Consider the following 27,431-nt stretch of genomic DNA (forward strand, 5'->3'; position numbering starts at 1 on the left):
GGCGAGGCGGCGACGGGGCCGGGGCCGGAGGAGGGGGATCCCCGCCTCCCTGGGGCCGCGCTCGCAGCTCCGGAGCTGCCGGAAACCCGGCGCTGCCGCTCGGCCGGTGCTGCTGCTCCTCGGCGTGAAGTTGGTGCGGAGGCAGAGCACGGCCCGGCCCGACATGTCCCCCCGCCCGGCTGCGGGACGCCGGCGGCGGCGGAGCCCCTGAGCGGGCGGCGAGGAGCGGCGGCCGGTCCCGACCATGGAGCAAGTGAGTACCGGGACGCGTTAGGGGCTCAGCCCCAGGGAGGGGCGTCGCGACCGGTCCCATGTCGGGGGGTCCTTCTGCTGCTACCGCAGCATCTCTAGCCCCGCGGCTTGTGCAACTTGCTGCTGAGTTGGGGTGCTGCGGGAGGGCGAGCAGAGCGGGGCCGCTCCCGGTGGCACGTCGCTCAGGGCACCCCGCGCTGCGTCCCGCTGCGTGCTGTGCTTCCAACAGGCGCGAGCTGGGTGCTGGCCGGGTGCCTGGCAGCGGCCGTCCTTCTCCTCCTCCTTCTCCTCCTCCTCCTCTTTTGGGGAAGGCTGTCGTGCTTCTGCACGTGGAGCTTTTCACGGCCCCCTGATGCCACAGATTTGTTGGCAAGTTTAGCAGGTCCTCTCCTCCACGCGTCTCCTCACCCGATTATTCCTTTTTCCCTTCCACCCGACGAGATTTTGCTGCTGATGCACGAGGAAGGTGCGGCAGGACAGGCTGCGGGCTCCGGGACATGCAACACTGGGAGCTTGGCTTGCTCTCCCCGTGCTTAACTCCCCAAATGTTGTGGTGAAAATAAGGGCTTCTTCCAAAAGGGCCACGACAGCGGGGAGACCAAAAGGCAGCCCAGCGTGGTAGGGACTGAAAGTTGTCATTATCCGCCAGCATCCATGAAATTAATCTGTAGCACAAAAGTGCTTCCAGCTGGCGGCTGCACGCAGCGGGCGCTGCCGGGTTGGGGGCTGCGTGCCCTTCGTTGGCCACAAATGAGTCCTCCTGGCAGTGGGCAACGGTGCAACTTCCAGGGTCTCACATCCATGTGTGCGGTGTCTGGTACTGCTCCTGCATCATGCAGATGTGAAGTGCCAGCAACGTGTCAGGAGTGAACGTGGAGGGGTAGGAAACGAGCTGAGGTCTGGGAACGCAACTGGGGATGCATCTGGAGATGCATCCGTGCTGCAGTATGGGATGGACCAGTTGCACCACTTGCTTGCCAAGTAAAATGCTCCTGTGCAGGGTGTGCAACTTGTGAAAGCACCGCCGCAGTGCAACTGTTGGCTTCTGCTGTTGTCAGAAGACACAGAAAGTATGTGGTTTTGTGGGGCCCTAAACTCAGGGGGAGGAAGGCAGAAATAACTGCCTAATTGTTAAATTAAAAGCCATCCCACGTCTTTAATTTGACATCTCTGCTGAGCTGTAAAACATGAAGGTAAAGGAGAGTCCAACTCGTGCTGCACTTTTAATGCCACCATGCTGTAAATCGCACCAATGACTTGTACCGGCTGTGGGACCAGCGCCGCTGGCTCGGGCAGTGACAGAATAACTCAGTTCTTCCCTTGGTTATGCTGGCTCTCTTGGCTGATGTCAGTGGGTTTATTCTGATGGATTTACACCAGCATCAGGCACGAATCCAGCCCGGGAACATCCTGGAATGGCTATCTTAGTATTTCTTGCCTCCAGCAGAAGGAATACCTGCAGAAAGCTGAATTAACAACAACAAATCATCTCTTTGTGCTGTCCTCCAATTTTAGTCATGGAATCACAGGCAGCGAGCATGGAGCGGACACTGAGTCCTGCTCCCAGCGCTCTGCCCTGGCAAACCTCCCCTTGCTGACAGATCGAGGGGCTGCACAAGCCAGAGGCATGGGATGCCAGCACTGTGGGAAGCGCCGCGTGGTTGGGAGAGCATCCCATGCATGTGTCCTGCTTGTGTGTGGATCGAAGCGTCACTCCTGCTACAAACAGAGGGGGTGAGCAGCCAGGCTTTAGGCACAGACGGGGACGATTTGGCCCAGAAGTGGAAATCCTGATGGGGTGGAGAAAAGAGATTGTCCCAAGATGTCAGGGAGCTGGTGAATGCCGTGAGATCGCAGGAGTGCAAGCATGAGAATTCCCTCCAACCAAAGCGGTGATGAGGATGGGTTGCTTTTTCAGCAGTAGATGTGAAGTGCTGCAACTTTATAGTGAGTCATTTTATTGTAAAACCATGGAAGAGAGGGTTTTCACACTGCAGAGTAAAGAGGCCACGGATAGGCTGATTTGCTGTGTGTTTTCAGGCAGCCATTTTGCCATCGAGAGAAAAAATAAAAATTGATCTGCAGAGCAGAAAACTCCAACCCATTTGGGAGTAGCAGGAAGACAGGCGAGGAGTCACTCTTGGTGCAGCTACATCCAAGCAGAACTGCTAGGTGTGAGGTCAAAGCCCGTGCCCAGTTACCCAAGCATGGCATCAAAAGGGATGATGCACCAACAGGTCTGTATTGGTGCAGCCGTTGATGTTTGCTGAAGGAGCAAATCGCAACTGACTGCAACTTCCTGGCAACCTAAAAAAGTCGAGCTTAAAAAAAACACAGTGCTCCTCATTTCCCGGAAAAGTTGTTGGTGTGCTGCCATCCTGTCGCAGGGCCTGTCAAACACAGCATAGCACCAAGAAACAGCTTCATTCTGCAAAGTGCACCGGGGCTGCTGGCCATTTCCGTGTGATTTACCTTTACCTGAGGAAGCCTGGCTGTGTTTCAGGCATCGAGCCTCTTCCTGACCTTGCTGGAGGCTGGAATAAATGTTTGCACACAGCAAATTTAATCTGTTTTGCTTCTCATTATGGGTGCAAGTTCTATCTTTAAGGAACAGCTCACCCAAATACTATCCAAGGGTGTGTTTGCTGGGAGTCTGGTTCATGAAAACAGATCTGTTAGTAAGGCTTTCCTCTGGATTTTTGGAACCTGTCTGTACTCACTTGCCCTATCTCCACTCCCTTCTGGCCACGGGAGTGCCTGGCTCTGACTCCTTATGATGCACATGGGATTTCCTCATGGTAGGAAACATGATGTTTAAGCTACAGACATTCTGATTTGTTTTGTTTTGATTTTTCCCTATCAGCAGCTAGCTAGAGCCATTTGAGGATGCTTGGGTCTCTGCCTTGGTCGTGCATCCTTTGGTTTGTGAAAATACTGCTTAGTGCCATTACAGGCAACAACAGGTCCTGTGTCCCGGGAGAAAAGCCAAATCTGGGGTAACAGTGTGGTTCTGGGAAGGGCTCTGGAGGATTTGGGGTTGGCCTCCTCTTAAGGGTCACGAGTTCGGTGAGGTGTTTTTCTAAGGGGATTTGGCTCTGCTTGCTCCTGGGAAAGGCTTAGGGCAGCAGCCGTGCCGGATTCTGCATGCAGGGCAGCAGCAGCCTCAGGGTCCATGCCCACTCCCCAGCCCTGTTCCAGAGGTCTGGGCTGTGGGGCAGGAGCTGCCTGAGCTCTCTTCTCCCCTGTACAAGTGTTCTCTGGAAGATGCCAGTCTGCTCCCAGCCTTTCTCCCTGTGAGCTGCTGGGGAGGGACTGCACATGGTGGGTGCTGCGGTCTTTGCTGGGCAGGCTTTTCCAAGGCCTGTCATTAGGTGGATGGAAGGTGCTCTCAGTGTAACTTCTCCCTTCTGCTTTTCTTGGTGGTCCTTCAGGATACAAAGGAGGAGGTCTCGGAGAAACCAAAGCCTGCTCCCAGTGCAGAGAAATTTGGCTGGATAAAGAAAAGCAGTGGAGGACTCCTGGGACTGTGGAAGGATCGCTACGTCCAGCTGCGGAAAACACAGCTCGTGGTCTATGAGGATGAGGTATGCTCACAGCTTAACCCCCTTGGGCAGGATCAAGTCCTCGGTGACACAGTCCTTTGATTTTCACTCCTCTTTCTAGCCCATTCCTTTCAGAAGGACTTCTGTAGATACTTTCAGGGAGGTTAAATGAAGAAGAGACAGCTGCTGCGTTTTAGAGAATATTATATACCATAAATATTTCAGCCAGTAAATATTTTGACAGTAGCATTGTTAAAAAAAAAAAAAAGGCAACGGGGGCAGGACATCCTGTGAGAAGGTGAACAGGGTAAGACTTGAGGCGGAAGCAGGATATGTGCTCGCAGTTTTTGGCATTTAAGGGCTAAAACTGCATTGCAGCAGCCTGACTGCCCGCCTGCTGCTGAAGGGCACGACTGGCAGCCCTGCAGCTGTTGAGCACTCCACAAGCAGCTGGAGCCGCTGGCTGCCAGGCTGTGCAGGGTCTTGTTTAGCCACGATGGACACAGGATGAGGTTGAGTGCTTGATTTATCCTTAAATAAGGACACGGTTTGGGTTTGGCTCATCCCTTCCTGTTGGTTGAGCAAGCCAGAGCTAAGAGAAGGACTCCTGGGAGCCTTTTCCTGAACTTCCCTAGATAAGTTGAATGCCTTAAGTTCATGGCTTCATTTAGAGCTGTTTCTAATCCAATGAGGAATAAGAGCCAAGCCAAATCTGCTCTGTATCTTCATGCGAGAAGAATGAAAAGTGAAATATCTCTGAGTCTGCTGCCCTGTTGTTGGGCCGAAAGGGCTCTGTAAGAGTGAGATTGTCCTCAGAGGTCCCCAGAGGAATATATTAGTGGGCAGATCACATAAGCTCAGCCCGGAGGGGTCTGAGACAGGGGCAGCTGAGGCTAAGCCCTGCTGGTATGTGTGCTTCTGTGGCACCTGGCACGAGAGGACTGGGGCATTTGTGGGCATCAGAACGCTAGAAGACAAAAGCAGCCCAGTTTCTGTGCAGCATGTCAAGGGAACGGGAATGGGGAAACACGTCAGCAGTTGCACTGCTGTGATGGTTTCAGGAACAACAGGACTGACAAAAGAGTTTGGTTCTCTTTTCTAAAAACAGTATTGCCTAATATGGAAGATTTGTTATGAGCGCTTTGGGTTAAATTATGTTACCTTCTGCTCTCCCCACATCCCAAGGCTTTCAGGAGGCGTTTGTTCTTGGTTTTGAAATGTCACGGAGAGTGCAAGAATACTGAAATGAGAAGTCAGGTCAGGTAACGAGGAGCTTGGAAGACAGGCAGAGTGGTGGGGGTGTGGAGACCTGAAGCTTTTCTGCAGAGATACAGCCTATCCTGCAAACTGCTGGCTGTCTGCAGATCACATCCGAGTGCCCCAGACACCTGTTGACTCCAGCTGAAGCTACAGGAACAAACAGATTCAAATCTATAAACACGACATGGTGGGGTTTTTTTTTTGTTGTTTTTGTTTTTGTTTAAACAGCATGCCTTTAAAAACAAGATACATGGAGGTTCTTATTACCACAAGGGAAAAAAAAAGCTTTTAAAGTAAGATTAATTTTCACAGACATTCAGAAGAAGGAAAAATCCTGATCATTTAAAGAGTTATTTTACTATCTCAACAAGGAAAATGGCATTTGTAACAACCAGACATAATGTTTTCTGGTAGCCTGCGGATTGTGGTAACATCCTGTAATAAATTGCATCTGTAAGCTACAGTAGCTACAAGGCTCCATTATTGTAAATAAGGGATCATGTTAATATCTATAGGCTATTAAAACTAGCTTATAGTGAAGTCAAATATCTCAAGAGAGGAAATTGCTACAAAATTATCTGGTAGCATAATAGGATAGCATGTGATTGTGCAGACTGACAACAAGGAAACCGAAGGAAATGGCAATTTTCTGTACTCAGGAGGGGTCCTGTTACTGCAGAATTGTAGTTCGTGTTTATTACTGTATTTATCTTCCAGTAGCGTGAATTACTGCAGTGCTGCTGTCTCTGTCTCACAACTGGGGAAGTTTTGGAGATGAGAAGTGACTTGCCCAATGTCAAAGGAGAGTCTGTGGCGCAGCACGCTCTGGTGGCTTCTATTTCCTTATCTCAATCTGCATTTTTTGGCTCTTAAGAAGAGAGATTTTTAAATGGGATTATTCAGTACTTGCTGAACAGGAGGTTAACAGCCCTCAGGAAGCAAGGAGATAAAATATTGGCTAACAGAAATACAAGCTAAGTTAGACAAAAGTAGTTATGTGGGAGGGAGGCCAGCTTCCATGTCCGAGGGCAAGTGGAGAGTCTGCTCATTGAAACCATCCGATTTCCACGAAACGAACTGGTGACTTGGACATGCTGTCCTTTTATCAGTCCCTGGTGCGTTGGAGCCCTTCCTGCAGAGGTGTTAACATTGCCTTCAGCAGTTGTTCCATATGCAGGCACACTTGTTTATGCAATTGCACAGGGCTGGCAGCTGCACTTGTCTCTGAAGTTTGTATGTGCAGAGTAACAGCAGAGAAGGCCAACAAAAGATGCTGGCAATAACATTGTAAGTACAGCCTAAGCGTAACACAAACACTGTATTTTAGCATCATCAATAGAAATCTCTTGGAATGTGCCTCTGACCTACCTTGGAAGCAGGTTCCCTATATTGCATCTGTTCATCTGTTTTAAAGCATAGCTACCTCCTGAAGGCAAATTGCAAATGGCCATTGTATTACTTGCAGCAGATGGTGGGTGAAAGCTGTGCATCTCTGTGCTGCAGGTTTCATCCAGCTGATGCAATGTATTCCTCGTTATCTGATGAGGCTCCATCCACAGGGCCCTGCAGGTGCACCCTGATGTGAACCTAGGACTCAGTTCAGAAGGATGTATGTACAAGGTACATATTACATACCCAAACGGCAGGAGAGATGCACCTATGCAAATACATACAGCTCTGTGACATTCAGATCCCAAGGAAATTACTGATGCATCTCAGTGACAGGCAATTGCACACAAGCCCACAAAGAACCAAATAGGCAGGTCATTTTGTAGTGATGTTTCCTGTCTCTGCATATTCTTGCTGGAATAAAAACCAAGCCCACGGAACTGCACAGGGCATCTGCAGAACAGGCAGTCCTGTGCAAAGAGGCCAGATGAATCCATGCCGTCGCTCCACGGATCAGAGAGAGTCAGTCTTTTTGATTTTAACTTTTTTTTGCCTCTTCTGATGATTCTTTCTTTTTTTTTTTTTTTTTTCTTTTTTCTTTTTTTAAAGTGTGCCACATGACAGGGCAAAAATCTACCAAGTAAGATGGCTGCTAGGGAGCAGAGGTTCCATGAGGCCTTTGGCTTCCTGTGTGACCTCAGCAGTGCAACTGATGTCTGCACTTCTGCATTGGTAAAGTGGTAGCAATGTATAACCAAATGTGATTTATCACTGTGCTTTGAGATCCTCAGATGGAAAAGAGGATTATTATTTCAAGCATTCCAGGCATTGTACAGAGAACGGAGGCTCACAGGCCATTAGGATGTAGTAGTGATGCAGTCTTTGCTGGAAATTTTATTTTCAGATAAGTAAAAATTTTACCAGTTCTATTTTCCCTTTTTATCAACACTTCATTCAGGAAATTCTAGCTTTGCCAAATATGATTCCTTGGTTAAGCATATGCATTAATATGTATGGGTATTTAGTAATGTTCTCCCTCAGGCACTGAAATGCTTACAAACACACACATGTTTAAGTAGCAGTGTGTGCTCCACGAATAGCTAATGGTATTGTTTTTCTGCATTAAATCATGAGTGTAAGATTTTCTGTACCAGGATTTTAAGTGTCTTATTGATTGTCCCTTACAGCAACTACAAAAGCAATTTAAAAAGCAGGCACTAAAATCTATAGAGGGAAGAAGGCCTCAAGGGAACTCCCTGTTTCCTGGGCATGTCTGTAGCCATGGGAGAGGTGTGGCGATGGGCAGCAGATGCAGCCTTATGGGACACCCTGCAGGCCATGCTTTGCTGGGAGGAGAGACTACTGAGTGGGGATTCGGGCAGCTCAATCCAGCATTTGTGTCTTAGTGCAATAGAAAAGAATTGTTTTCACTTCCCTGGGATACAAGAGGCAAAATGCAGCAGGAGCTTGTGTCTGAGACCAGTTTGTAGGGGCAAGGCTCCGATGGAAACCTTGTCTCTGCCTGATGCTGAGCATCCTCCAGGTCCCAGGAGGTTGGAGGGACCTGGAGACTGTTGGGAGGGTCAGGCCCTTTGGTCTTTATCTGAGTCATAGAGAACAGAAATAAAAGATTTCTTTGTGCCCAGGTAGGCACACAGAGGGGCTGGCCATTTGCCAAGGGTAAAACAGAGACAAAAGTCCCATTTTGCCATTGCCTGAACTTCAGTCTTTTCCCTTACCTCATGCGTGGGGTTTTCTTTTTTCTCTGGCTGCTCTCTTCCCTGCCTTCCTTGAAAAGGATAACCTGAGAAGCTCCAGTCTCTGAGATGAAGGAGCAAAGTCAAGTCACTGCCCTTGGGAGGCAGGGCCCTGCATGTCCCTATCCTTTCTGCCTTTATTCCCTGAGCAGCCCATAATCCCAAAGCCTCCCAGGGGAAAAGGGGCAGCTGAAAGTCAAAAGACAGTGTAGCAGAGCTGCTCAGCCTGCAGTGTCCTTTATGTCCTCCAGCTTCATCACAGCCCATGGCAGTCCATAGGATAAGGAGGATGGCTTGTGCAGGATCCGAGGGAAGTTTCCTGTCCAAGAGGCAGGCAGGAAGGCGTGGACAAGGGGGGTGGCACAGAACAACTGTGCTCTGCTGGAGGCAGAGCTGCTCTCCAAGGATGTGTAGGGTTGCCAGGGGACTCTGTCCAGATCTCTCATCAGTGTCCAGCCAAACCACCTACATTTACACCCCAAGCTCAGCAAACTTTCCCATAGGAGGTGGTGACCACAGCAGTCATGTGACAGCACTGAGATGTGGGTGGTCACCTACCCAAGGCCAGGATGAGATCACCGTCCCCTAGGCATGTATCACTGACCTCACCCTTCTCTCTGATTTGTTGGCTGCTGAGGGGTTATTATTTCCAGTTTTTGCAGTGACATTGCAAAACTAGGCAGCAGGAGCCTTTAAAGGGCTCAGTAATGTCAGCAGGATTTTATCTGTGAGGTTTTAGGTTTGGGCAGATTAATCTCCTCCTCCTAATATACCTCTTCCCAGTTCCCTGGTCACATTCACCTACTCAGTGTTAAACGAAATAAACAGTAATGCATAACAATAATAAACCTAAATTAGATCCAGACAGCCCTCTGTGGCTCAGAACTCGTTCTGCATTCCCGCATTGGCTCTGCTGTGCCTCCATCTCCAGATCAGAGGTTTAAAAAAAACTGAATGCAGCACGGGCTCTGCACAGTGACTTAAATGTCAAGTGGTAAGCGAAGGAAATTCCCCGCAGCCCACTTCCCTCTGAACTCTCCATTCCCTGCCTCCAGCCACGCAGTAACTTCCTGGCTACGACACATTTCCTCACCCCACACCCCCTTGCTGCTACAGAATTGCTAAATACAAACTCATACCACTACAAATATGAGCAGTCAGACCTGGGTATGGTCGTGGCTGGAGGTTTTAATTTAGGATGGTAACAGAGAGGTTCATGAGGCATGCTGACTGAAGCACTTTACTGGCAAGAACTGCTTGGCAATTCTCACTGCTTATTTATGTAATATGTTGCAAAAGGGAGTTTTGGTCTGTTCTGAGACATGAATAATATTATCTGCCTGGCGCTACACTGCAATTCCTATTAGGGATGGTGCTCTGCAGCTGAACTGAGCCATGTACCACGTGTGGAATTTTAGTTATGTTATTGGGAGAAATGAGCCAAGTTCACGGCCTGCAGTCATCAGTGCAGATACACCAGAGATAAATACTCCCCAATGGGACGTTGGCCCTGACAGTTGTGCTGGCTGTATGGGCTGCGTTTCCAGTCCTAGGCATTCTGACAGCTCAGAGCATGGCTGTGAGAGAAGTGTGTCCCAGTCACACGGGGCTGCCACCAACCTTGCTCACAGGAGGGCCAGGCTGCCTGGCTCAGCGTGCCGGCAGGGCTCAGCTCAGCCCACATCCACCACGGGCTTCCTGCAGGGCTGGGCAGTTGTGACGCCTGCTCCATCTTCTTCCCTGTGAAAAAGCAGAATAACGTTGGCGTCATTCATTGCAGGAAGAAGGTGATTTTGCCAGGCTAAGTGGGAACTTGGGGGGGCTTTGAGATCACATCAGGAAACCTTATGAAAGTGTGGGGTGTTACTTGTTGGATAGATGAACAAGAATCCATGCAGCAGGACTGGCAGCACTGTAGCTTGGCAAAATCCTTCTCACCTTGCATCTGACTGTGAATCATTGGAAGGAGCCACCAGACATGGAAGAGGCTGATGTTCTTGTCCACACTGCATTATTTGCTCAGCTGCTGTGGACCAGTAGCCACACATCAGCCCATAGCTTAGAGACCTTCATGCTTTCTTGAGTCTGGGATACCAACCTGATCTGTGGGGGCTTGCTGTCTGCATGCAGATTTATTTTTAAGGCAGAAGAGCTTTTAGACAGATGCAAAGGGAACACACACAGAGGTTGATGGTATATGACTGATTTCAGTGACTCCTATTTGTAATAATGTTTCATTCCCTCTCTGCAGGATGAGCAGAAATGCATAGAAACAGTGGAACTGGAGAGTTACGACAAGTGCCAGGAGCTGCGTGCACTACTAAAAAAGAAAAACCGTTTCATTTTAATCCGCTCCCCGGGTAAGAAGGTAGGATTGCTTTCTCTTCACCCTCAATTCTGTTAACTTCAAAATGAGTCCCCAGGCAGCAGACAAAAGGCTCTGAAATTTACTTGTTTGGCAGTTAGGAGAAATTGCCTGTGTTTGTGAATGGCCTAGGATGTACAGAGATGAACATCACTGTCCTGTAGACTTCATTCTTGTGCTGGGGAAAGGATCTTCCTTTTACTGGATTTACGAGAACATTTTCCTCTTGATATTTTCCTGCTTTATCGTTTTCTTTCTCCCAGTACTCCTTGAGCAGTGGTGTGAGCCCATACCCTGCTGTTCCCACTGTGCCCTGAGCGAGGAAGTGTCCCTGCCCCAGCTGTGCATGCTGTAGCTTTGCTGAAGTTCCAGTGAAGTCAGTGATGCCAATCCATGACTGGGACAGTTCCTGTCCTTGGACACGCTCATATGAGAATCTCCAAGTAACTGCAAAGTAGCTGCAAAGTTTCTTGCAGCCAAACAGTTCCTAGAAGAAAATCTGTTTTGGAGATTTAATGAAACTGTGCAATCTTAGCTGCCTATGCAGCACCTAGTTGTACCCAGAACCTAATAACCAGGCTGATGTTGCAAAGAAGTTCTATATCCACCTGAGCACAACTGTATGCAAGGAAGCCCTTTTGTCTTATGTATAGGCCAATATATGTTCGTCATCACTGCACATACTTGGGAAGATTTTCTTCATTCCTGCTGACAGTGTATCAGCATCTTTCTGGGCTCAGATGTTTCTGTTGTTGCTCTTAAATAACTCACTTTGACTTACATTCTAATTTCAATGTGATTTTATTGGCTTAAAAGATCTTATTAAATTTTTCCACACGGATCCAAGAGGTTGTTAGGAGACAAAAAAAAATATTAATTTCCATAAGAATACGAACAGCCAAAAATATCAGCTTGCATGCATTTCCTCATCTCCATTTTGTTTGAATAAATGGAGACTGTTTAGTCCTTGCTGTCATTGCTGCTTATTCTTTCACTTCATTCACTTAGTGTTTATTTGTGTAACGGTGCCTCAAGACCCCAGCTGAGTTCAGAGCATCTCTGTGCTAAACTTCATTCACAACAACAAAACAAGGATAGTTCCCCTGCCCCAAAGCATTCACTTGGGCTGGGGTTGGGGTGGAGAGAGAAGGGGAATGATGTTTGTTTTGCAAGTAGGCCCAGTCTGCGTCAGGAAGAAAAGTGATATTAAGCACAACACACCAAGGTTATGGTAGCCTGGAATTTGAGCCCTCTGCTAGAGAGCTCCTGCTCAGCACTGGATACAGAGCAGTGAGTCTCTCCAGTTTGGCTGGAGGTTTAATGTTTGTTTCGTAACTTCATTAATCACAAATCATGTCAATTTTAGATCAGAAATGCCTAACCTTGGCAGGCTTGGTGCATTTTCTAGAGGGAGACGGGACCACAACAACTGCCTCTGCTGAATGCCTCTGGCTACCTTGTGTGCACACCTACTCCCAGGGAGGCAAATAATTGCATGTGTGAGCAGAGATGGAGGCACAGTAGGAATTAATAATTATTTGCTAGTATATTACTTAGGCAAAGTGTATAATAGCTGTATGTTTCTGCATGAATCAACAGAGAGTGTGGGATGTGTTCCTAAACCTTTTGTTTCTTTCTAAAGAAAGATATGTCCAAATTCTGCACTGAAAGGGAAACTTCATCCTTTTGGCATCCTGGCAAGTTTACAGCTCCCCTGGTTCTCATGCCAATGATTAAATGGAAACCCAGATAGCGGCCACTTTTCATAAGGCTCTTTTGGTAAAAGGGAAGGCTTTTATAAATGAAAAGTTCCCTGTTTGTAGCTCCTCTCCCACCCTCCTTTTGGCTGGGAGTATGGTGAGGGTGTTGACACGCACCGTGCTTTTGCAGATGTTAGAACAAACTTCAGTGAGGAGCCCAACATACACAACTGTCCTTCTTCTGTTTTGGAATTGCAGCTGTGGCAATAGATATCTGCTCAGCATTTTCCTTTGGGGAGACTAGCTGCCATCTGCAGCTTGCACTACAGCTTAAAGTCACCCTGTGAAGTGCCTTGCCAAGCCCTTCCATGTTTCACTAGTGTTCTCAGCCCCTTATCCTGAGCACAGGGCTGGAGAATGCAGAAAGCAAGCGAATAAAGCCAGGAAAGGCCATTTCTATTCCAGTGTGCAAATAGAAATGTCACTGTAGAAAGCGGGGATCCGAGTTCAACTTTGGGGGAATCCAGGTTTAAATACTTGATGGGATGTTTCTGAAGAGCAAAGGACACTTGGAAAGAGCAAACAATAAAACAGAAACTGTTCAGACCCTTCCCAGAGTCTGAAGGAACTGTGAGCTCAGTGTAGGACTGTGAACTCTGCTCACAGTGAATCTATCCGTTAAAACAGCTCTGTAGCTACAGTTGCACCCAAATAAGTAAGGTGCCTTGCTAAGCACTGCTCTTGATGGCAATACCCCAGATTTTGCTTGCCCAGATCACAAGATAACACTTCTGTGAAGCCACAACAATATGAGCGTGTCACACGCCTGCACTGGACAGCTTCCTTATGTGGAACTGAAACAAAGTGCTGTCCCCAGTGCTTTGGTTCTTCAGCAAAGGAAGTTGGAAGTGTGCAGAAGACCCATTCTGCTTAGAAATCTCAAATGTTTCACGTCAGTCACACTAATTAAATGAAAACTGCTGAACAGAGAGAGCCGAGCAGAGAATTTGTAAGAAGGGGCAGCAGCCTTGGCTTGGAGACCTTAAATGTATTCATGATGCAAAGAGCAGCATAAACCATGCCTTCTCGTGTAAGCTGCCTAGAGACTCCAGAGATTGGCACAAGTCTGGTATTCAGCAGGTCTGAAAGCCTTCAGCTACCAGGATGCAGAATGGGAAGAAAGAGGGTGGCAGTATGGGAAAGAGTCCATGGGCAAGTGCTGCAGCTTCCCACATGTCCTGCCCAGCACTGCCAGGCACAAACTCAGCACTTGTGGAAATTTCCACTACTTTGTTTTTTTTTTCCCTCGGTCGACTTTGAGGTACCTGTGGCTCCCTTCAGCAGGGGCCCAAATTGGAAGCTGACGAGATCGCAGTGAAGCACATTTGCTTGTGCTCTGAGGGGATGCACCAGGAGTCTGCCCAGGCTGAGCGTGGCAGAGGTGCTGTGTTATTCCCAGGGATGAGGCAGCTCTTGGTTCAGCTGCAGAAAAAAAAAAACAGGAATCCCCTAATTGATCGTCCCCTTGCTTCCACTTTTTCCTCTGTGATCCAACCTGACGGGGACTCAGATTCAGGAGATCACATCTGGCAGATAGCCTCTGCTGCACCCTGCGTAGTTACTGACCCAGCTGTGCTCTGGCATCTGCTGGAGGTGACCCTCAGTGACAAAAGTCAGCAGAGGATAATGTGTTCCCACACCTCAGCCAGCAGAACACAAGCAGTTCTCAGTCCAGTTTAGCCTACCCTTGCCGGCAGCTGAAGCTTTGCACTGAAATGGCTGAGAATACACAGATTTCTGTCACTCACCTCTTGACAGATTGGTAGCATCAAGCAGAAGAGCTCAACAAAGAGCTTGTATTGGTAAATGTCAAAAACTGCAGCTTTTGGGTTCTCCAGGCTTGTCAGATAAATCACTTAGGGCTGGCGCTGGGCAGTGGGGTCAGCATAGCCATGAGACTGTCCCTGCTCGCAGAAGACTGATGTCTGAGAAGACACAGGGCAGTCAGAGAGATGTGCTCACTGTCGTCACGGGCAGCGACCAGAGTGTGAGCCTCTTTTATTGCATGACATGCAGCCAGTGATTCAGCAGGAACTGACTGGCTGCGCTGTGCTCTGAACTCACTTACAGTAAACTGCATACACTGTATTCATGGCTCACAATGGCCACTATCACATTAGGTTCAGTCTGACAGCTTTTCCTGGCACACCAGGCAGTTGTTTATGTCATGAGTCAGTCTCAGCTGGCTTAGCAGGTAGGAAGGCAGATGGGCTGCTCTGCTTCCTGGCTTTAGGCTTGGTGTCACTGACCCTCTACCTAAAATTGCTGCTGGAGATCAGACTAAAGCTAAATGGAGATCAGGCTAAAGCTGTGTGTCCTCTGATATCTGAATACTCAGATGAATAAAAATAAAGACAAAGTAAATTAATTTGTTCCTTATCTCACTCTAGTCTACAGAACCACAGTGGCAAGCAGAACTGAGAACAACATCTCTGGCTTGTTCCTCTATTTCCTCAGCTTTATAGCAAGCTTCCATCCCAATACGGGCAAACCCTCTCACCCCAGTGCCCATGGTGGAGGACATGAACTTCAGAGGGAGGCAGACAAGCAGTGCAGTGCAAGGAAACAATGAGGCTCTGTATGGCAGCATCCCAAGTGCCAGCCTCAGAGCTCCAGCAGCCTGATTTTTCCTTAGTATCTGTGGATATTATGCTAAAAAGGAAAAAAGTGTTCTTGTAGAAAGGAAACTGAGTGCAATGGCTCTGTGCTGCTGCCTTTGGAGCATCTCCCCGCGCTTTCCCCTCCCCCTGCTGTGCACTTGGTCTGTGATCGGCGGCTGCAGCGGTTGGTCAGCATTAAATAGGCCATGCCAGAGGGACACCTCAGCTTCTCAGTAATGACCAGCAATTCCCCAGGGCCTTCACTCTGCCCTGCTGCGCAGTCGCGAGCTGACAGCAGCACTTTGTCACAGTCAGCAGCTTTTGTCCTGGGCAGAGAATAAGGCACAGGAAGTAGCATTAGAAGAGGAAGCTTGAAGTAAGGCAGGAATCCTTCCCTTGAACGCCATTTATGTTTCTAAACCTTGGTGCAGGATGCCAGGTCTTTGCCAGGCAGTGCAGCAGCACAGCTGCTCACAAGTAGAGCTTTCTCAGATGCTTTTGTAATCACAAAACTTTGGGGTGAAATCATTTCCAAACAAAGAAGTTTTCAAGCACACACAAAAACAGGCCTGCTTAGGCTAAAACAAAACCTGGCTGTCATGTTCTGGAGCCTTGCCTTCCTTAGATTCCCTGGTTAGTGTGATCCCTCTGCATCCCAGACAAAGAACCCTTTTTCCAGAGTGCTGTGGTTCAGGCCCTAACCTCTTCTCTGGGCTCTTAAAAAGGCATTTGGCCCCATCACCTTATGTGCAAACTAATTGAACAAATACACTCTCCCAAAAATGCTTCTTAACTCCCTGCTGGCCATGCTGGCTGCAAAGGCCTTGAGCTTTGTTGCTGTGGTGTGCAGGTATAAAACCTTGGCACTGCAGCGAGCAATAAATGCAGAAAGGAAGGGTAGCATGTTCCTAACTAAACAGCCAGGGTGAGTGTAAGGAGATTAGGCTTCAGCTGTACAGAATTTTTAATGGTGATGTAAGGGTCAGGAAAGCATCCCTACTGGGAGGCCTAGAGTACAGGCATGTAGGATTTCAGAAGTTGCTGAAACCCCGAACAGTTGCTGCCTCGTTGTACCATAAACAAAACAGGAAGCTGCTAAGAGCACTAGCCTTGTCACCCTCATTTTGTATAGTCTGGATGTTCTGACCCTGTTGTGATTTCAGAATGTGGGGCCTGATTTACAAAAAGGCTGAGACTGCAGCTGGTCTTGAAGGCAGTATAAATGACTGTGGGATGTTAAATACCTGGAAAAAAATATTTTAACTGAGGCTCTACTAGGATGTGATTTAGGTAAACCTCTATGTAACTCACCTCCCCACCTGTAAGATGTGGATGATTGTTCTGAAAAGTAGTTTGTGAAGCCCTCAGGTATCGTAGTGATAAGCAGTGAAGAAGAGATCATCAGTGGAATTGGTAATTCTGTCTTCAGGGCAGGGCTGCAGCGCAATGCCATCAATATTGACCCACACAGCACACTATGAGATAGCGCAGTAGGAAGCTCCACCCCTGTCATTAGGGATAGACACATGAGGAACTTGTGTGGTGGCTGGGTTAAGGTTACCTAGGCAACTTTGGGATTGTCCAATTTTTTTGAGTGCTTGATTTTGCAGCTTTCGTGATGTTCTTTAGCACGAGAGCATTTATCTGTGTCTGTACAGTGCAGATTGCAGCTATTTGGATTCAGTGGAGCTATGTGGATCCAAGCCAGTCTGCCATACAGTGACCTGTAATATGAAGATGGTATTTTTCTCACCTGAAGTGTACTTTGGGGCAAAACTACACAATAGCACACAGCAGAAAAATAAATAGCATCTTACTTATTGTTCCTGCTGTGGTCAATTAGAGATTAAAAAGCACAGCCCTGGGATGACTCTGGAGGAAGGCAGAGCTGGTTGAATGGGGGACAGCCATACGATCATTGCTCCCGTCCTCATTTTTGTCCTGTGCTTTTTTTACCAGCTGTCTCCTCTATGGCCTAAGATTGTTCTGTATTCTTAGGATAGCTGTTCAGACCCCAGAAAATGTACATCTGTAGAGTCCGCTTTTATTTTCTTCATTTGCAAGCAGGAAAAGATATTGTTAATTTTTTCAGTTACGCTGCGCTTAGTCGCATCCTGTCCATGTGCAGCTGAAGCAGAGTTGGTGCAGCCAAGGTCAGAGCCCTGATTCCTGTATTGGCTCTGCTCTGCAGAGCCACAGGAACAGGGAAGAAGGCAGAACCTATGGCATGTGGGTTTCCTACTTGCAGCCTGTGGCAGAATTGGAGATAAAGCAGCTGATAGCATCTGAACTGCCACAAAACAACTTGCACTCTCAGTCTGATTCGCTGCACGCAGTTTGACCATTCACTGTACAAACAACTTTCTGCTATAAGAGCTATTCCATAGATTTTACAGAAGTAAGAAGCTCATAACTTACTTACTACTGTAATTGCTAATTGCAAAAATAGAACGACAGCAGCAAACAGCTCAGCATAACAAAATTCTGTTCACAGGAGCTATGAAGGGAAGTACTTGCCAAAGTGCAAAGGAATCTGTACTTTAAACACAGACTGGAACTGGATGTTATATAAAAACTGAAGGGATATACAGAATGCAGAACGCTGCCTCTCTGTAATGCTTAGGCAAAATTCTCTCTCTGCTCTTGCAGGTTCATGATATCAAATTTCAAGCTGCAACTTTGGAAGAAAAGGAATCATGGATAAAAGCCCTGAATGAGGGCATCAATAGAGGCAAAAACAAAATATTTGATGAGGTAAGAGATGCTGTTTTCAAACTCATGTACTTCTGTGTCACTTCTCATTCACTGCTTATTTAGCTAGCAACAGAACTTGTGTGAGACCCCAGGCTCCCTGTCCTTCCTGAATGCCAGGCACTGCCAAAGAAAGCCCATTCACAGGTGGATGCAAGGCAGACCAAGCTGCATCCTTACAGGCTAGGAGTCTTTAGTCCCTCTAGTTCCCAGCCCAAGAGGCTAGATCATATCAAGGGGTGTTTGCATCCTTTCTAGTAGGGTTAGAAGCAGGCACAGTAGGATAAGTAGATGGTACAGAGACATCATCAGTGCTGCAAGAGCTAACATCTCACTGAGAGACCCATGGGACACCAGAGCTCACCAAAGTCAGTGGGAGATGGTCTGATGGCATCAGTGGCTTTTGGTGACATGGTGTTCCCCTGTCCTGGAGGATGCGACTGGCTGCGACTGGAAGGACTTGTCTTCCCCACATTGTCATGATGCCCAGCACCAAGCAGCCTGGAAATTGAGGTATTTGGTTAGGACAGTCTTCAAGACTGGAAAAATGTGCAGTGACTCAGTCCACCAGCTATTCTTGCTTCAGGCTGGAGAGAAGTCCAGTGGAAAGTTACTCCAAGGTTTCTCAAGCCCATGCACTCTCCCTGCCTTTCTCTCCACTGACCCTAGTTCCCCACTCATTCTGGTGTGCAGAGGCAAGGATGAAAACTGCACATCCTCAAGCCTGACTAACTTTGCCCTGCTCCCGGTTACCTTGTAATTGGCCCCTAATTAAACTGAAAGAGCAGTATGTATTCTTTAGTTGTTTTTGTAACTGAAAGGAAGTGTACAAAACCACCATTACAGGAATGACATGAAGAATTAGGCAGGATTAACTAGGAGACTAAGAAAACAGCAAGATCTGTTTAGCAAAGGAAACCAAAGCAGCGAGTAAAAGTCTTGAGAAAAAAGCTAAGTTCCTTTGACAGTGCTCGAGTGCAAACTCTGAGAGCTGAGAGCTTGGGCTTTGCTTTTATTCAGGACAGGGCAAAAGCTGGAGAAGAGGCTGGAACATGCTCCTTTTTCACCTGGGCAAATCACATCTCACATCAGGTTTTTAATGGTACCTGGAGCCCTTGGATCAAGGAGGAAGCAGCATGTGTAATTACAGGGAGCAGCTGTGTGCAGCCTGAGAAGCCATTACAAAGCAGAACAGCAAAGAGCTGAGCAGCCTGGTCTACTCTCACGTTACAGTGGGTAGGAGATACAATGTCCTCTAACATAATGCTGCTCAGCCCTCCCTGGAGCCACTGACACGGACAGAGCTGCCTGCAGCAGCAGGGCAGTGGGCAGCAAAGCCCACAGCCCCCTCCCCAGCATGGTGTGGTGAGGTCTGGGGTCACCTCCCTCTCCTTTCTCCCTTCTCCCGGAGACAGTGTTCCTGATGAGGATCCAGGGCAGAGCTAGACTTTAATTCTTGTCCATTCCGCTAAAGATCAGATTTCAGATTTGAAATGTTTCTGCACAGACTAGGCACAAGCTAATGGGTCAGGCCTCAACGGGCTTGGATTTGCTTTTCTTCAGCCTATTAAACTGCCCAGAGAAGCTGTGGAGGCTTCTTCCTTGGAAATCTCCTTGGAGATCTTCAGAAGAGCTCTGGGTGGTCCTGCTTGATGGGCAGTTTGGAGCAGGTGACCTCCAGAGGTCCCTTCCAACCTTAACCATTCTGTGATTCCTTCCTGCTCACACGTGGGTGGCAGTGGATTACTCCTCTGTTTCCAGGAAATAAATTTGTTAATTCAGCTACAGTTGCAATTAATCCAGGTCACTGCTCACACCTTCTATTCAGCTTCCTGCAGCCATTAGAGCTGTACAAGGGAAGGTCTATTACGAAGAACTGCTGATACAGTTCACCGTCAGGTCACGGTTATTAATGGGCTTTCACCTCTAAGATGACAACAGCAGTTTCGGAGCTCAGGCTGCGTGGGGACAACAAAGCCCTCCTGTGTCCTTCTCTTACCTGCCCTTTCGGTAGAGGGGAGGCTAGTGATTGCAGAACTCTGAGGGTGGGGTGCTTTGATGTAGAGTGCCTTTTAGATAAACATGCGCTGAAGATACCTTAAATATCCATCACATACACACAGGGCTTTTCAGGCAAGCTGGAACTAAGGGAAAATATTCAAAAACCTTCCCTGGATCAAATGCTGCATCCCTTCATGTGTGACAGTGAGAATTTTATAGATGGATTGTGAGAAATTAACGATCTTCTTCCATTTCTGTTTCCCTTCCTTTTAAAGGTGAAAGTAGATGAGAGCCTTTCCTTGGACCACGTAACTCGGGACAGAGTGAAAGTGGCCCATGGTCGCAGGCCGCCCACAAGAAGCCACCTCAAGGAGGTAGGTACATCCCATGGGGACTGAGCCACCTCCCCAGCTGGGACCAGCTGCACCCCTGCACACTGCTCCTTCCAGCTACGGGCAAACCCTCAGGAAAACCCAGGTGCAGACAGTCCAGAGAAAGCTCAGGAGGGAAATGGCTTCCCCTGGGAGACACGGCGCCCACACCTCTTTAACTAATCTCCAGGTTAACCCATAGATCTGTAGTTGCTGTGCCGTGTTCCAATATATTTAGCTTCCCATAAGTCACGAGCTGCTTCGCTGTCTGGTGAGAGCCTTTATAGTTTCATTTTAATCAGAAGAGACCGAAGCTGCTATATTTATTTGCAAAGAAGTGATGATTTTGTAGCCACAGTGGTGTAAAGATACAAGAACTGCATGGTCTATGGGGAGAAGCTGTATTTTTTATTAAACTAACTGGAAAAAACAGACAAGCTTTCAGGTTTACAAACCCTTCCTTAGCTCTGAAACAGAATACATTATTCTCCCAGGCAGTTTTATAGACTAGCCTGTCTACCCTTAACCGATTTTCTGGATCTGTCACTTAAAAAAAAAAGGGAAAGAAATAACACTGCAAAAATAAACCTGCAGCTCATTTCAGTGGGAGAGGTTCTTATGAATGTTTGATTCCTGTGATTTATGAAAAAGCTTCCACAGACAGATTGATATTTTAGCAGAACATTAATCTAAACCAGCGAAGGTTTCTAAATCAAACCTTCTTTCTTCAGACTTCCCAGACTCTGACTTATGTGCCTGCACAGCACTCAGATGGCCCTAGTGCAGGAAATGAGATGCCCCAAGATTTTTCACTTTGCATAGAAATGGAGGGAGAGTGTGTCTTCTGGAGGTATGCATAAGAATGAATCACAGGTTCTCATCCATCCCTTCAGAAAACAACAGAGCAAAACATGACAGAAGTTGCAGAAGCAATGAAGTGTGGATTCTCTGATGCATAGAATGGGTTCAGCAAAGCTGGATGCCCTTCCCTGGGCACTGATAAGCCCTCTCAGCCCTACTCAGCTCCCTATTTTCATGAGATACCTCAGACATAAATATCTGTAAGTGCTCTCGCTTTCAGCCAAATTCGAGAAAAACTAGTTTCCAATTTCAAAAGCAGTAACAAGGAGAGAGAACAGAGCCTGCAGAAAGATGAGAATGAGAGTTGCTGGCCGCAGCATTGTGAGAATGAATATTTTCAGTGCCAAAGCAGGCCAGGTAAGGATGCAGCCTGCCTGTCTCTCTGTCTGTTAACGGCTGGAAAGGCAAGAGAGCCTTTACCTAAATTCTGCACTGCAGGGCTCTGGCTCTAGTTGCAGTTTGGTGCAGCATTGGGTTCCCTCACACAGGAACTGTCACTGCATCTCACCGTCCAGCACACTAAGCTCACATCCTGCAGTGTGTTTACCACATCCACCCTTTTTAGGATATCCCCCTGCTAGAGAAGTTTGCAGGCAGCCTGTGGTTTGCAGGAGGTGTAACCAGCTAGTTTTAGCCCCAGTATGGCAGCAATGGCATCAGGCTGAGAGAGAGTGAGAAGGCAATGGTGTTACAATAGAACCTCTGGCCAAGTGATCTCAGTGCATGCCAACTTGTTTTATGTGTTCACATGGAAATATGACAGTTCCAAAAGCAGAAAGCAGCAGTGCTTTGGGTAAGCACACAGGAAATGAGGTGGGTAGAGGGATCCAACTACTACAGGGCGAAGAACTCGAATGAGTCAGAGCTGACTGCTTAGCATCGACAGGAAAACAGAAATAGGAGTGTGGAGCAGGCTTTGAGATGTTCTGCTCAAAGAAAGTATTAAAATAAATTCTATGCTTTGGTCCTAATTTTTGACTGCTTGTGGCTCTTGGGTTTGTTATTCTTGTGCAAGCTGCTGCACCATCAGGCAGGAAATAATTCAGCAGCAAAACCACCCATAGCATTCACAGAGCATGGTGGTCTGTAGAAAAAGTGGGCTAGGCAGAGGGATAGGAATCTTCATTGATGCATTCAACATTTGCTGTACGGTACATGACTTGACCCTACTTTCTTCTTTGTCAGGTAAAATGTTTTGGTTTATCACAGCTCATTAAATTTGGGCATTGCAGATTGCATTGGGTTTCACAGCTACTGCTGTGAGGTGGTATTACAGGGTGATGCTGCATAGCAGCAGCACAAGCTCTGTGGATTGCTCTTGAGCTGCAGAAGCAGCTGCTCTTAAGAGCGCCATTTTTGTTATCAGTCAGATTCTCCTGGCAGTTTCGACAGGTGTGAGTATAAATAGGGGGTGGATGTGCAAAACAGTAATCCCTCACCTTCTCCTTACAGCTGAAGTTTTATGCTGCAAGTGTTTGTACCGCTGTATCCATAGCAATTCCTTGAAGTTAAAGGATTGAGCAGGGGATTGATGGAATAGAAATTGATAAAGTTCTCTCTTATGTTTCAGGCTGCCAAGTCTACATCAGATGGGATCCTGCGACTAGATCTGGATATAGTAGACAACGGACCACCAAACTTTGACTCCACTGTCAGTGAAAATGACAATCCGCCACCTCACAAAGAAACTCCAAAGCCACCTATGCCACCTACAAAACCTTCTGGCACAAAAGAAAACCATGATGCAGAGAACAGTGTTCCTGATCAGGAACATAAAATGTCCCCTCCGTTGCCTCCAAATAAGAAGCTTAAGGAAGGCTTAGCATCGAAGGAGAACGCAGATGTCAGGGAAGAGGACTGTGTAAGCAGAGAGGAGAATGTGGAAGAATCTAGTGAGGAGAACAGAGATCAGCTTGTTGAGATCAGCAACAAGGGCACAGCAAAAGCTCCAATTCCTCTTCCTAAGAGCGTGTCAGAAAAGCTAAAAGTTGCTTGGGACCAACCAGTCCTTGAGCCTAAAAATGCAAAAGACTTGGAATTATCAGGAGATAGTGGCAAAGACAGCCTTGCTACAATTGCTACCTCAGATGTTGCAAAGCCTCCTGTTCCTCCTCCTAAGGTTCTATCAGAAAAAATGATAGCCACTATGAACTCCAACCACAGTGATCTGGAAGCTGGGGGTTTGGAAGAACTGGGGTCTGGCAGTTCCAAGTCCCCGGTGAATGGCATTGAAGCTGGTGAAGCAGCAGAGTCAGCATCCCAAACAGCTGAAACTGAAGAAGGAAATGGGAGAACCTCAACTGAGACGGAACAGCAAACTTCAGCAGAACAGAGAGAGAGTTCCCCAGCTACAGAGTCAGGCCATGAGAGTATAAAAGGAACTATTGAGGAAAAATTATCTGTAGAAACCCCTTCACTTCTGAAACTTCGCAGTTCTTCTCTGGGAGACTTGCTGTCTGATTTCAAAAGTACACAGAGAGCACTTCCACGCCAAGGTGTCGCTGAGGATTCCCATTACTGCTTAGCTAAAATGGAGGAGAAAGTTGCTAACGAACGGGAGAAGGCAGAAAAACTTCTGCAGAAGGTTTTAAGGGAAGGGTTGGAGCAGGCCCAGGAGGGCAATGGACCCCCGGTGGTGGCAGAGACATTACTCAATGAGGCTGTAGAACAACTTCGGCAAGCTACACAAGTCTTGCAAGAAATTAAAAGTCTTGGAGAACTGAAAAAAGAAGCAACACAGAAACAGAAAGACAAGCAAAAAGATCTAGTGACTCTTTATAGGAGAAGTGCTCCCTGACACACTCCTCAGAGACTTCTTTTGCGGAACTCAAAGCTAAACTTTTGCCATTTATGATTTGTACTATTGCTAGGCCAGTGTTCAAAAGGTGGTGTTTTGCTGTGCATGCACCATGTTTATGGAACAGAACTGAGCTTTCAGTTATAGCCTCTCTCTCTTTCTTCACGCTGTACATATGTACTAGTCCAGCTCTGATCCTCTTAGCACAGCAGAAGGTTACAAGACACTGAACAGCTTGAAAATGTGAACAGTCTTTATGGACTTGATCCAAAGTCTTTTTGAGTGAATGGATCAGGCCTTAACAATTTCCGATAGTCAAACCAAGTTCAATTTTTGAAAGAAGCAGAATGGTTATTCTAGCAAAAGCCCCTGTCCATCTGTATTTACAAGCAGATACCAGATTACACTGGCACATATCTAGTCTTCCCATTTAATTCATTTAAGGATAAATATAGTCAGAGAAAACTTTACTTTGTTTATACTTTTGTTGGCAAGGTTTCCTGGAGCACCTGGCTCAGTGACATCTAGGAATGTAAGGATAAATGGCTTCAACTTCTCTGAAGACGCTCATAAAACTACATTCACAGTTAAAAAGTGACCTCACACAGAGGCAAGCAAAACTGGCCAGCTCCTGCCTACAAGAAGTGTCCTCAGATCTAGCAAGTCTGTATGAAGGCACTCTTCTGAATCCAGCTGGGCAGAGCTGTAGGTGTGCTAGGCACTGTGTAAGTGAATGCAAGTCTCAGTGCAGCACTGCCAGGCAAGTATTAATTGTTCCTGTTCCATGAATGTAGAAACTGAGGATAGATGCAAAGCAGGAAGAAGTGTTTTGTAGCATCACAACACGTTTGTTTGTAAGGACCATACGCATCCATAATTCTGAATGCCATCGGGGTTGGGAACAATTAGCCGGCTGTTTGGAGAGCTTGTGTCCAGGAGATGCCCTGGGGCAGCCTGTGGTAAGAAGCTCATATTCTAAGGACATGCGTTCCCTTAGCCATTGGCTCTGCTGTGGGATGTTAGCTGACAGGAGCATGCACATCAGGCAGCCAGTCTGGATGGGATCCCCCTTCCTATTTAACATGTTTCTACCTGCTGTGTTCTGGCCAGCCCGAGAGCCATGGTTCGGCACAAACATCCGGAGTAATTGGAGTATGGAGGGAAAGGCATTTTGTGTGCATAACTTTGGGGCTGGTCCCTGTGGCTTAAGTATATTAAAATAAAAGTACATTGCTGCAGAAGGGTCTGAAAAAGGCACTGCAAGAAGGCTCTGGCACAGTTCCCACAGCTTTCCCACCCACCTGCTGAAAGCAGCCCCAGTTCCCATGGTCTCTAGTGATTAACATTGTGATAAAATCACGTCTGTGCTGCTACTGCATAGCACTGTACCTGAGCTGGGTCCCCTCACCTATTCTCTGCAGTATTTGCTCTCAGGGGAATCATATGACACCATGAAGGGCTTCTCCTTTGCTTAAGGCAGGCTCTGGAAGCACAGAAAATGACAATCTTCCCTGACTGGTTTTAAGGAGTGACATGCTGCCTTAGCTCTTTTTTCTCATTTGTCAGCACTGCACTCCACTCCCCCATTTCCATTTCTTCCATTTTCTTTGTATAACTTCCCAGGTTCTGCAAAGCTGCAGTCAGCTGCAAACTCTTCCCTTTGCAGCAGCCCAGTAAAGCTTTTTCTTTATCTCTTCTTAGCCTCGCCAATGGGCTCATGTGTCTCAGCATAGAAATATCGCCTTTGGGCTTCCAAATGTCCCATTTTTCACCACCCAGAGCCTCTTTTGATTAAAGCAGCCATGGTGGTCTGTCCCCCTCTCTTGAGCTGTAGACATTGCATGGAAAATCACTTGTCTTTCTCTCACATGAGAGGTTCTACATGGTCAAACACTCAGGGCTCAGGTGCCACAAAAGCTTTGCTGTGAGACAAAAAGATTCCTATGTCCTAAGCCCACTGCCAGGCACGCAGCCCCGAACAAACTCTGGGTCTGTGTAATTTGCTGCTGTAGACTGAATGTGAACTGTGGGTTTTGCTCTCAAATATTCTTAGGACAAGGGCTAACAATACAGAAAATATTCAGTGCCTATCTGCTATCTAAATGTATTTTTCTGCATGTGCACTTTTGTTTACCGAACACTGTGTGGTATGAATGTGAGCTGTCAGAACCCTGTGCGCACTGGAAGTCGAGGGACATCAGCTTCAGAGAGCAGGCAGGCATTTGAAGGATGCAGTTTTGTAATAAGGGATGAAGTAGATGCGGAAAAGAAGTTCACTCTACCAAGAAGACACACAAACCACGGCAATCTCTTGGTACAGGTTGAGATCCCAAGGTTGAAGCCAGTCGTAAACTCCAGGATGGGCAAATCAAAGCCTGAAACTGAAAGCCCATGAGAATGGAAATAGCTTATGGGACAGCTCCACCCCAAGATACATACAAATGCTTTTGCTCTCACAGGTGTTTCTTGTGGCAGTGTGTTCTGTGGACTTTTCTTTCCCATCTGGCAAAGTACTGATGAAGATACTGAGACATCCTTAACCGTTACAGCCAAACCTACAGGATGTGCTTATATTTACTGTGTATTTTTATATAATACTGAATATTCTAATGAATAAATGTCTGACATTTTATTGAATACCAATCAGTAGAAATCTTAACAGAACAAACCTCTATTTGTAACAAAATGGGCATGTTAAATCATTTTACAGGCTGCAGCTAATTACTGTTTTTATGTACTAATAGAACTTACTAGATGGAATCTCCATAGCACCCAGTAACTCCACTGCTGAAAACATTATGTTAGACACTTTTTGTTTTTAACTGCTTTTGCTCATAGGGTTAGCAGTTTCATCCTAAAATATCTAGCTTGGCCATACGCCTGATTCACCCAGTCTTTACAAGGAACAACATCATATTGCTTCTGCAGTTTTCGCACTTGTTCTCCTCATTCTGGTTCTAAGCTGGGCTCTCCCTAAAGCAGGAGGGTGAATTACCCTGTAGCTGCCTTCTGAAGTGCTTCTTGCTCCTCTGCAAATGGCAGTGCTGGTCACAGTCAGAGGCTGCATCCTGCTCCATTCAGCCTTTGCTCTGAACTCCTGCAGCAACTCCTTTGGTCAGTGTACATCAAGCACTTTTTTTCCCTCCCTTTAAACGTACACTTCTAATTTCTGACTACATTAAGATTTCTTTCTAGTGCCTAGAAGCCCTGTGGGCATGAAGCGCTGGGGTGCAATTCTGTGTTTCAGGCTGTGCCACTAGGTTACGTTTGTGACAGGAAGGAAGTGAACTTGCAAGCAAGTAAATGTGGATGGCTATCTCAAAAGCAGCCACTGCATCCAGCGGAAAGGCGGCACTTTGTCTCCTCCTTGTAAAGAGCTTTGAGATTTGGCAATAAACCCCCTTTTAAATATTAGCTGCTTAAGAGCCATTTGTCCTAAACAGGAGCAAAGACGAGCCACGGGGTTTGATGTGAAGGAGGGTGTGTTACACAGGCTATGGTCAGGCTGGGGCCAGATTGCTGCAGTGCTAACCACAAGCCTGGAGGAAGGAGAAGCACCAGGGCTGCTGCACCCAAGCAATTTCAGTCTCCTGCAAATGTTAAGTTTGCTCAGAGGTCATCCTCTTGGTGGGAAGCAGCACTAAAGCCTCATTCCTCTTCAAGATTCCAGGAAGATAGGAACTCGTATTGTAGTGAGTGCTTCTCGTCTGTGAAACTGGGTGGAA

The 27,431-nt window shown here is 47.1% G+C and overlaps 1 protein-coding gene and 1 long non-coding RNA gene across 3 annotated transcripts in view; one reads left to right on the forward strand and one right to left on the reverse strand.

The window, feature by feature from the left end:
- The first annotated feature begins 183 nt into the window (after nucleotides 1-183).
- On the forward strand, nucleotides 184-26,343 carry PLEKHO2 (pleckstrin homology domain containing O2). 2 transcript variants are annotated; one of them, XM_042875716.1, is made up of 6 exons: nucleotides 184-253; nucleotides 3,684-3,836; nucleotides 10,452-10,568; nucleotides 17,575-17,679; nucleotides 19,953-20,051; nucleotides 22,480-26,343. In XM_042875716.1, exons 1-6 carry the CDS (start codon nucleotides 245-247, stop codon nucleotides 23,704-23,706), a joined length of 1,710 nt encoding a protein of 569 aa, XP_042731650.1. In that variant the 5' UTR covers nucleotides 184-244; the 3' UTR covers nucleotides 23,707-26,343. The 2 variants fall into 2 exon arrangements, with proteins under 2 accessions (XP_042731650.1, XP_042731651.1); XM_042875717.1 differs by lacking the exon at nucleotides 184-253 and adding an exon at nucleotides 3,386-3,573.
- LOC122182440 overlaps nucleotides 5,423-27,431 on the reverse strand; it is a 35,327-nt gene continuing 13,318 nt past the window's right edge. Inside the window, exons 2-4 of the long non-coding RNA XR_006179802.1 lie at nucleotides 18,041-18,177; nucleotides 9,821-9,940; nucleotides 5,423-6,186 (exon numbers count right to left, since the gene is read on the reverse strand). This is a non-coding gene — a long non-coding RNA (uncharacterized LOC122182440). The remainder of the gene's footprint in view (nucleotides 6,187-9,820; nucleotides 9,941-18,040; nucleotides 18,178-27,431) is intronic.

This window comes from Lagopus leucura, unplaced genomic scaffold, assembly GCF_019238085.1.
Source record: "Lagopus leucura isolate 7727_CA_CO unplaced genomic scaffold, USGS_WTPT01 Super-Scaffold_100015, whole genome shotgun sequence".
NCBI lineage: Eukaryota > Metazoa > Chordata > Aves > Galliformes > Phasianidae > Lagopus > Lagopus leucura.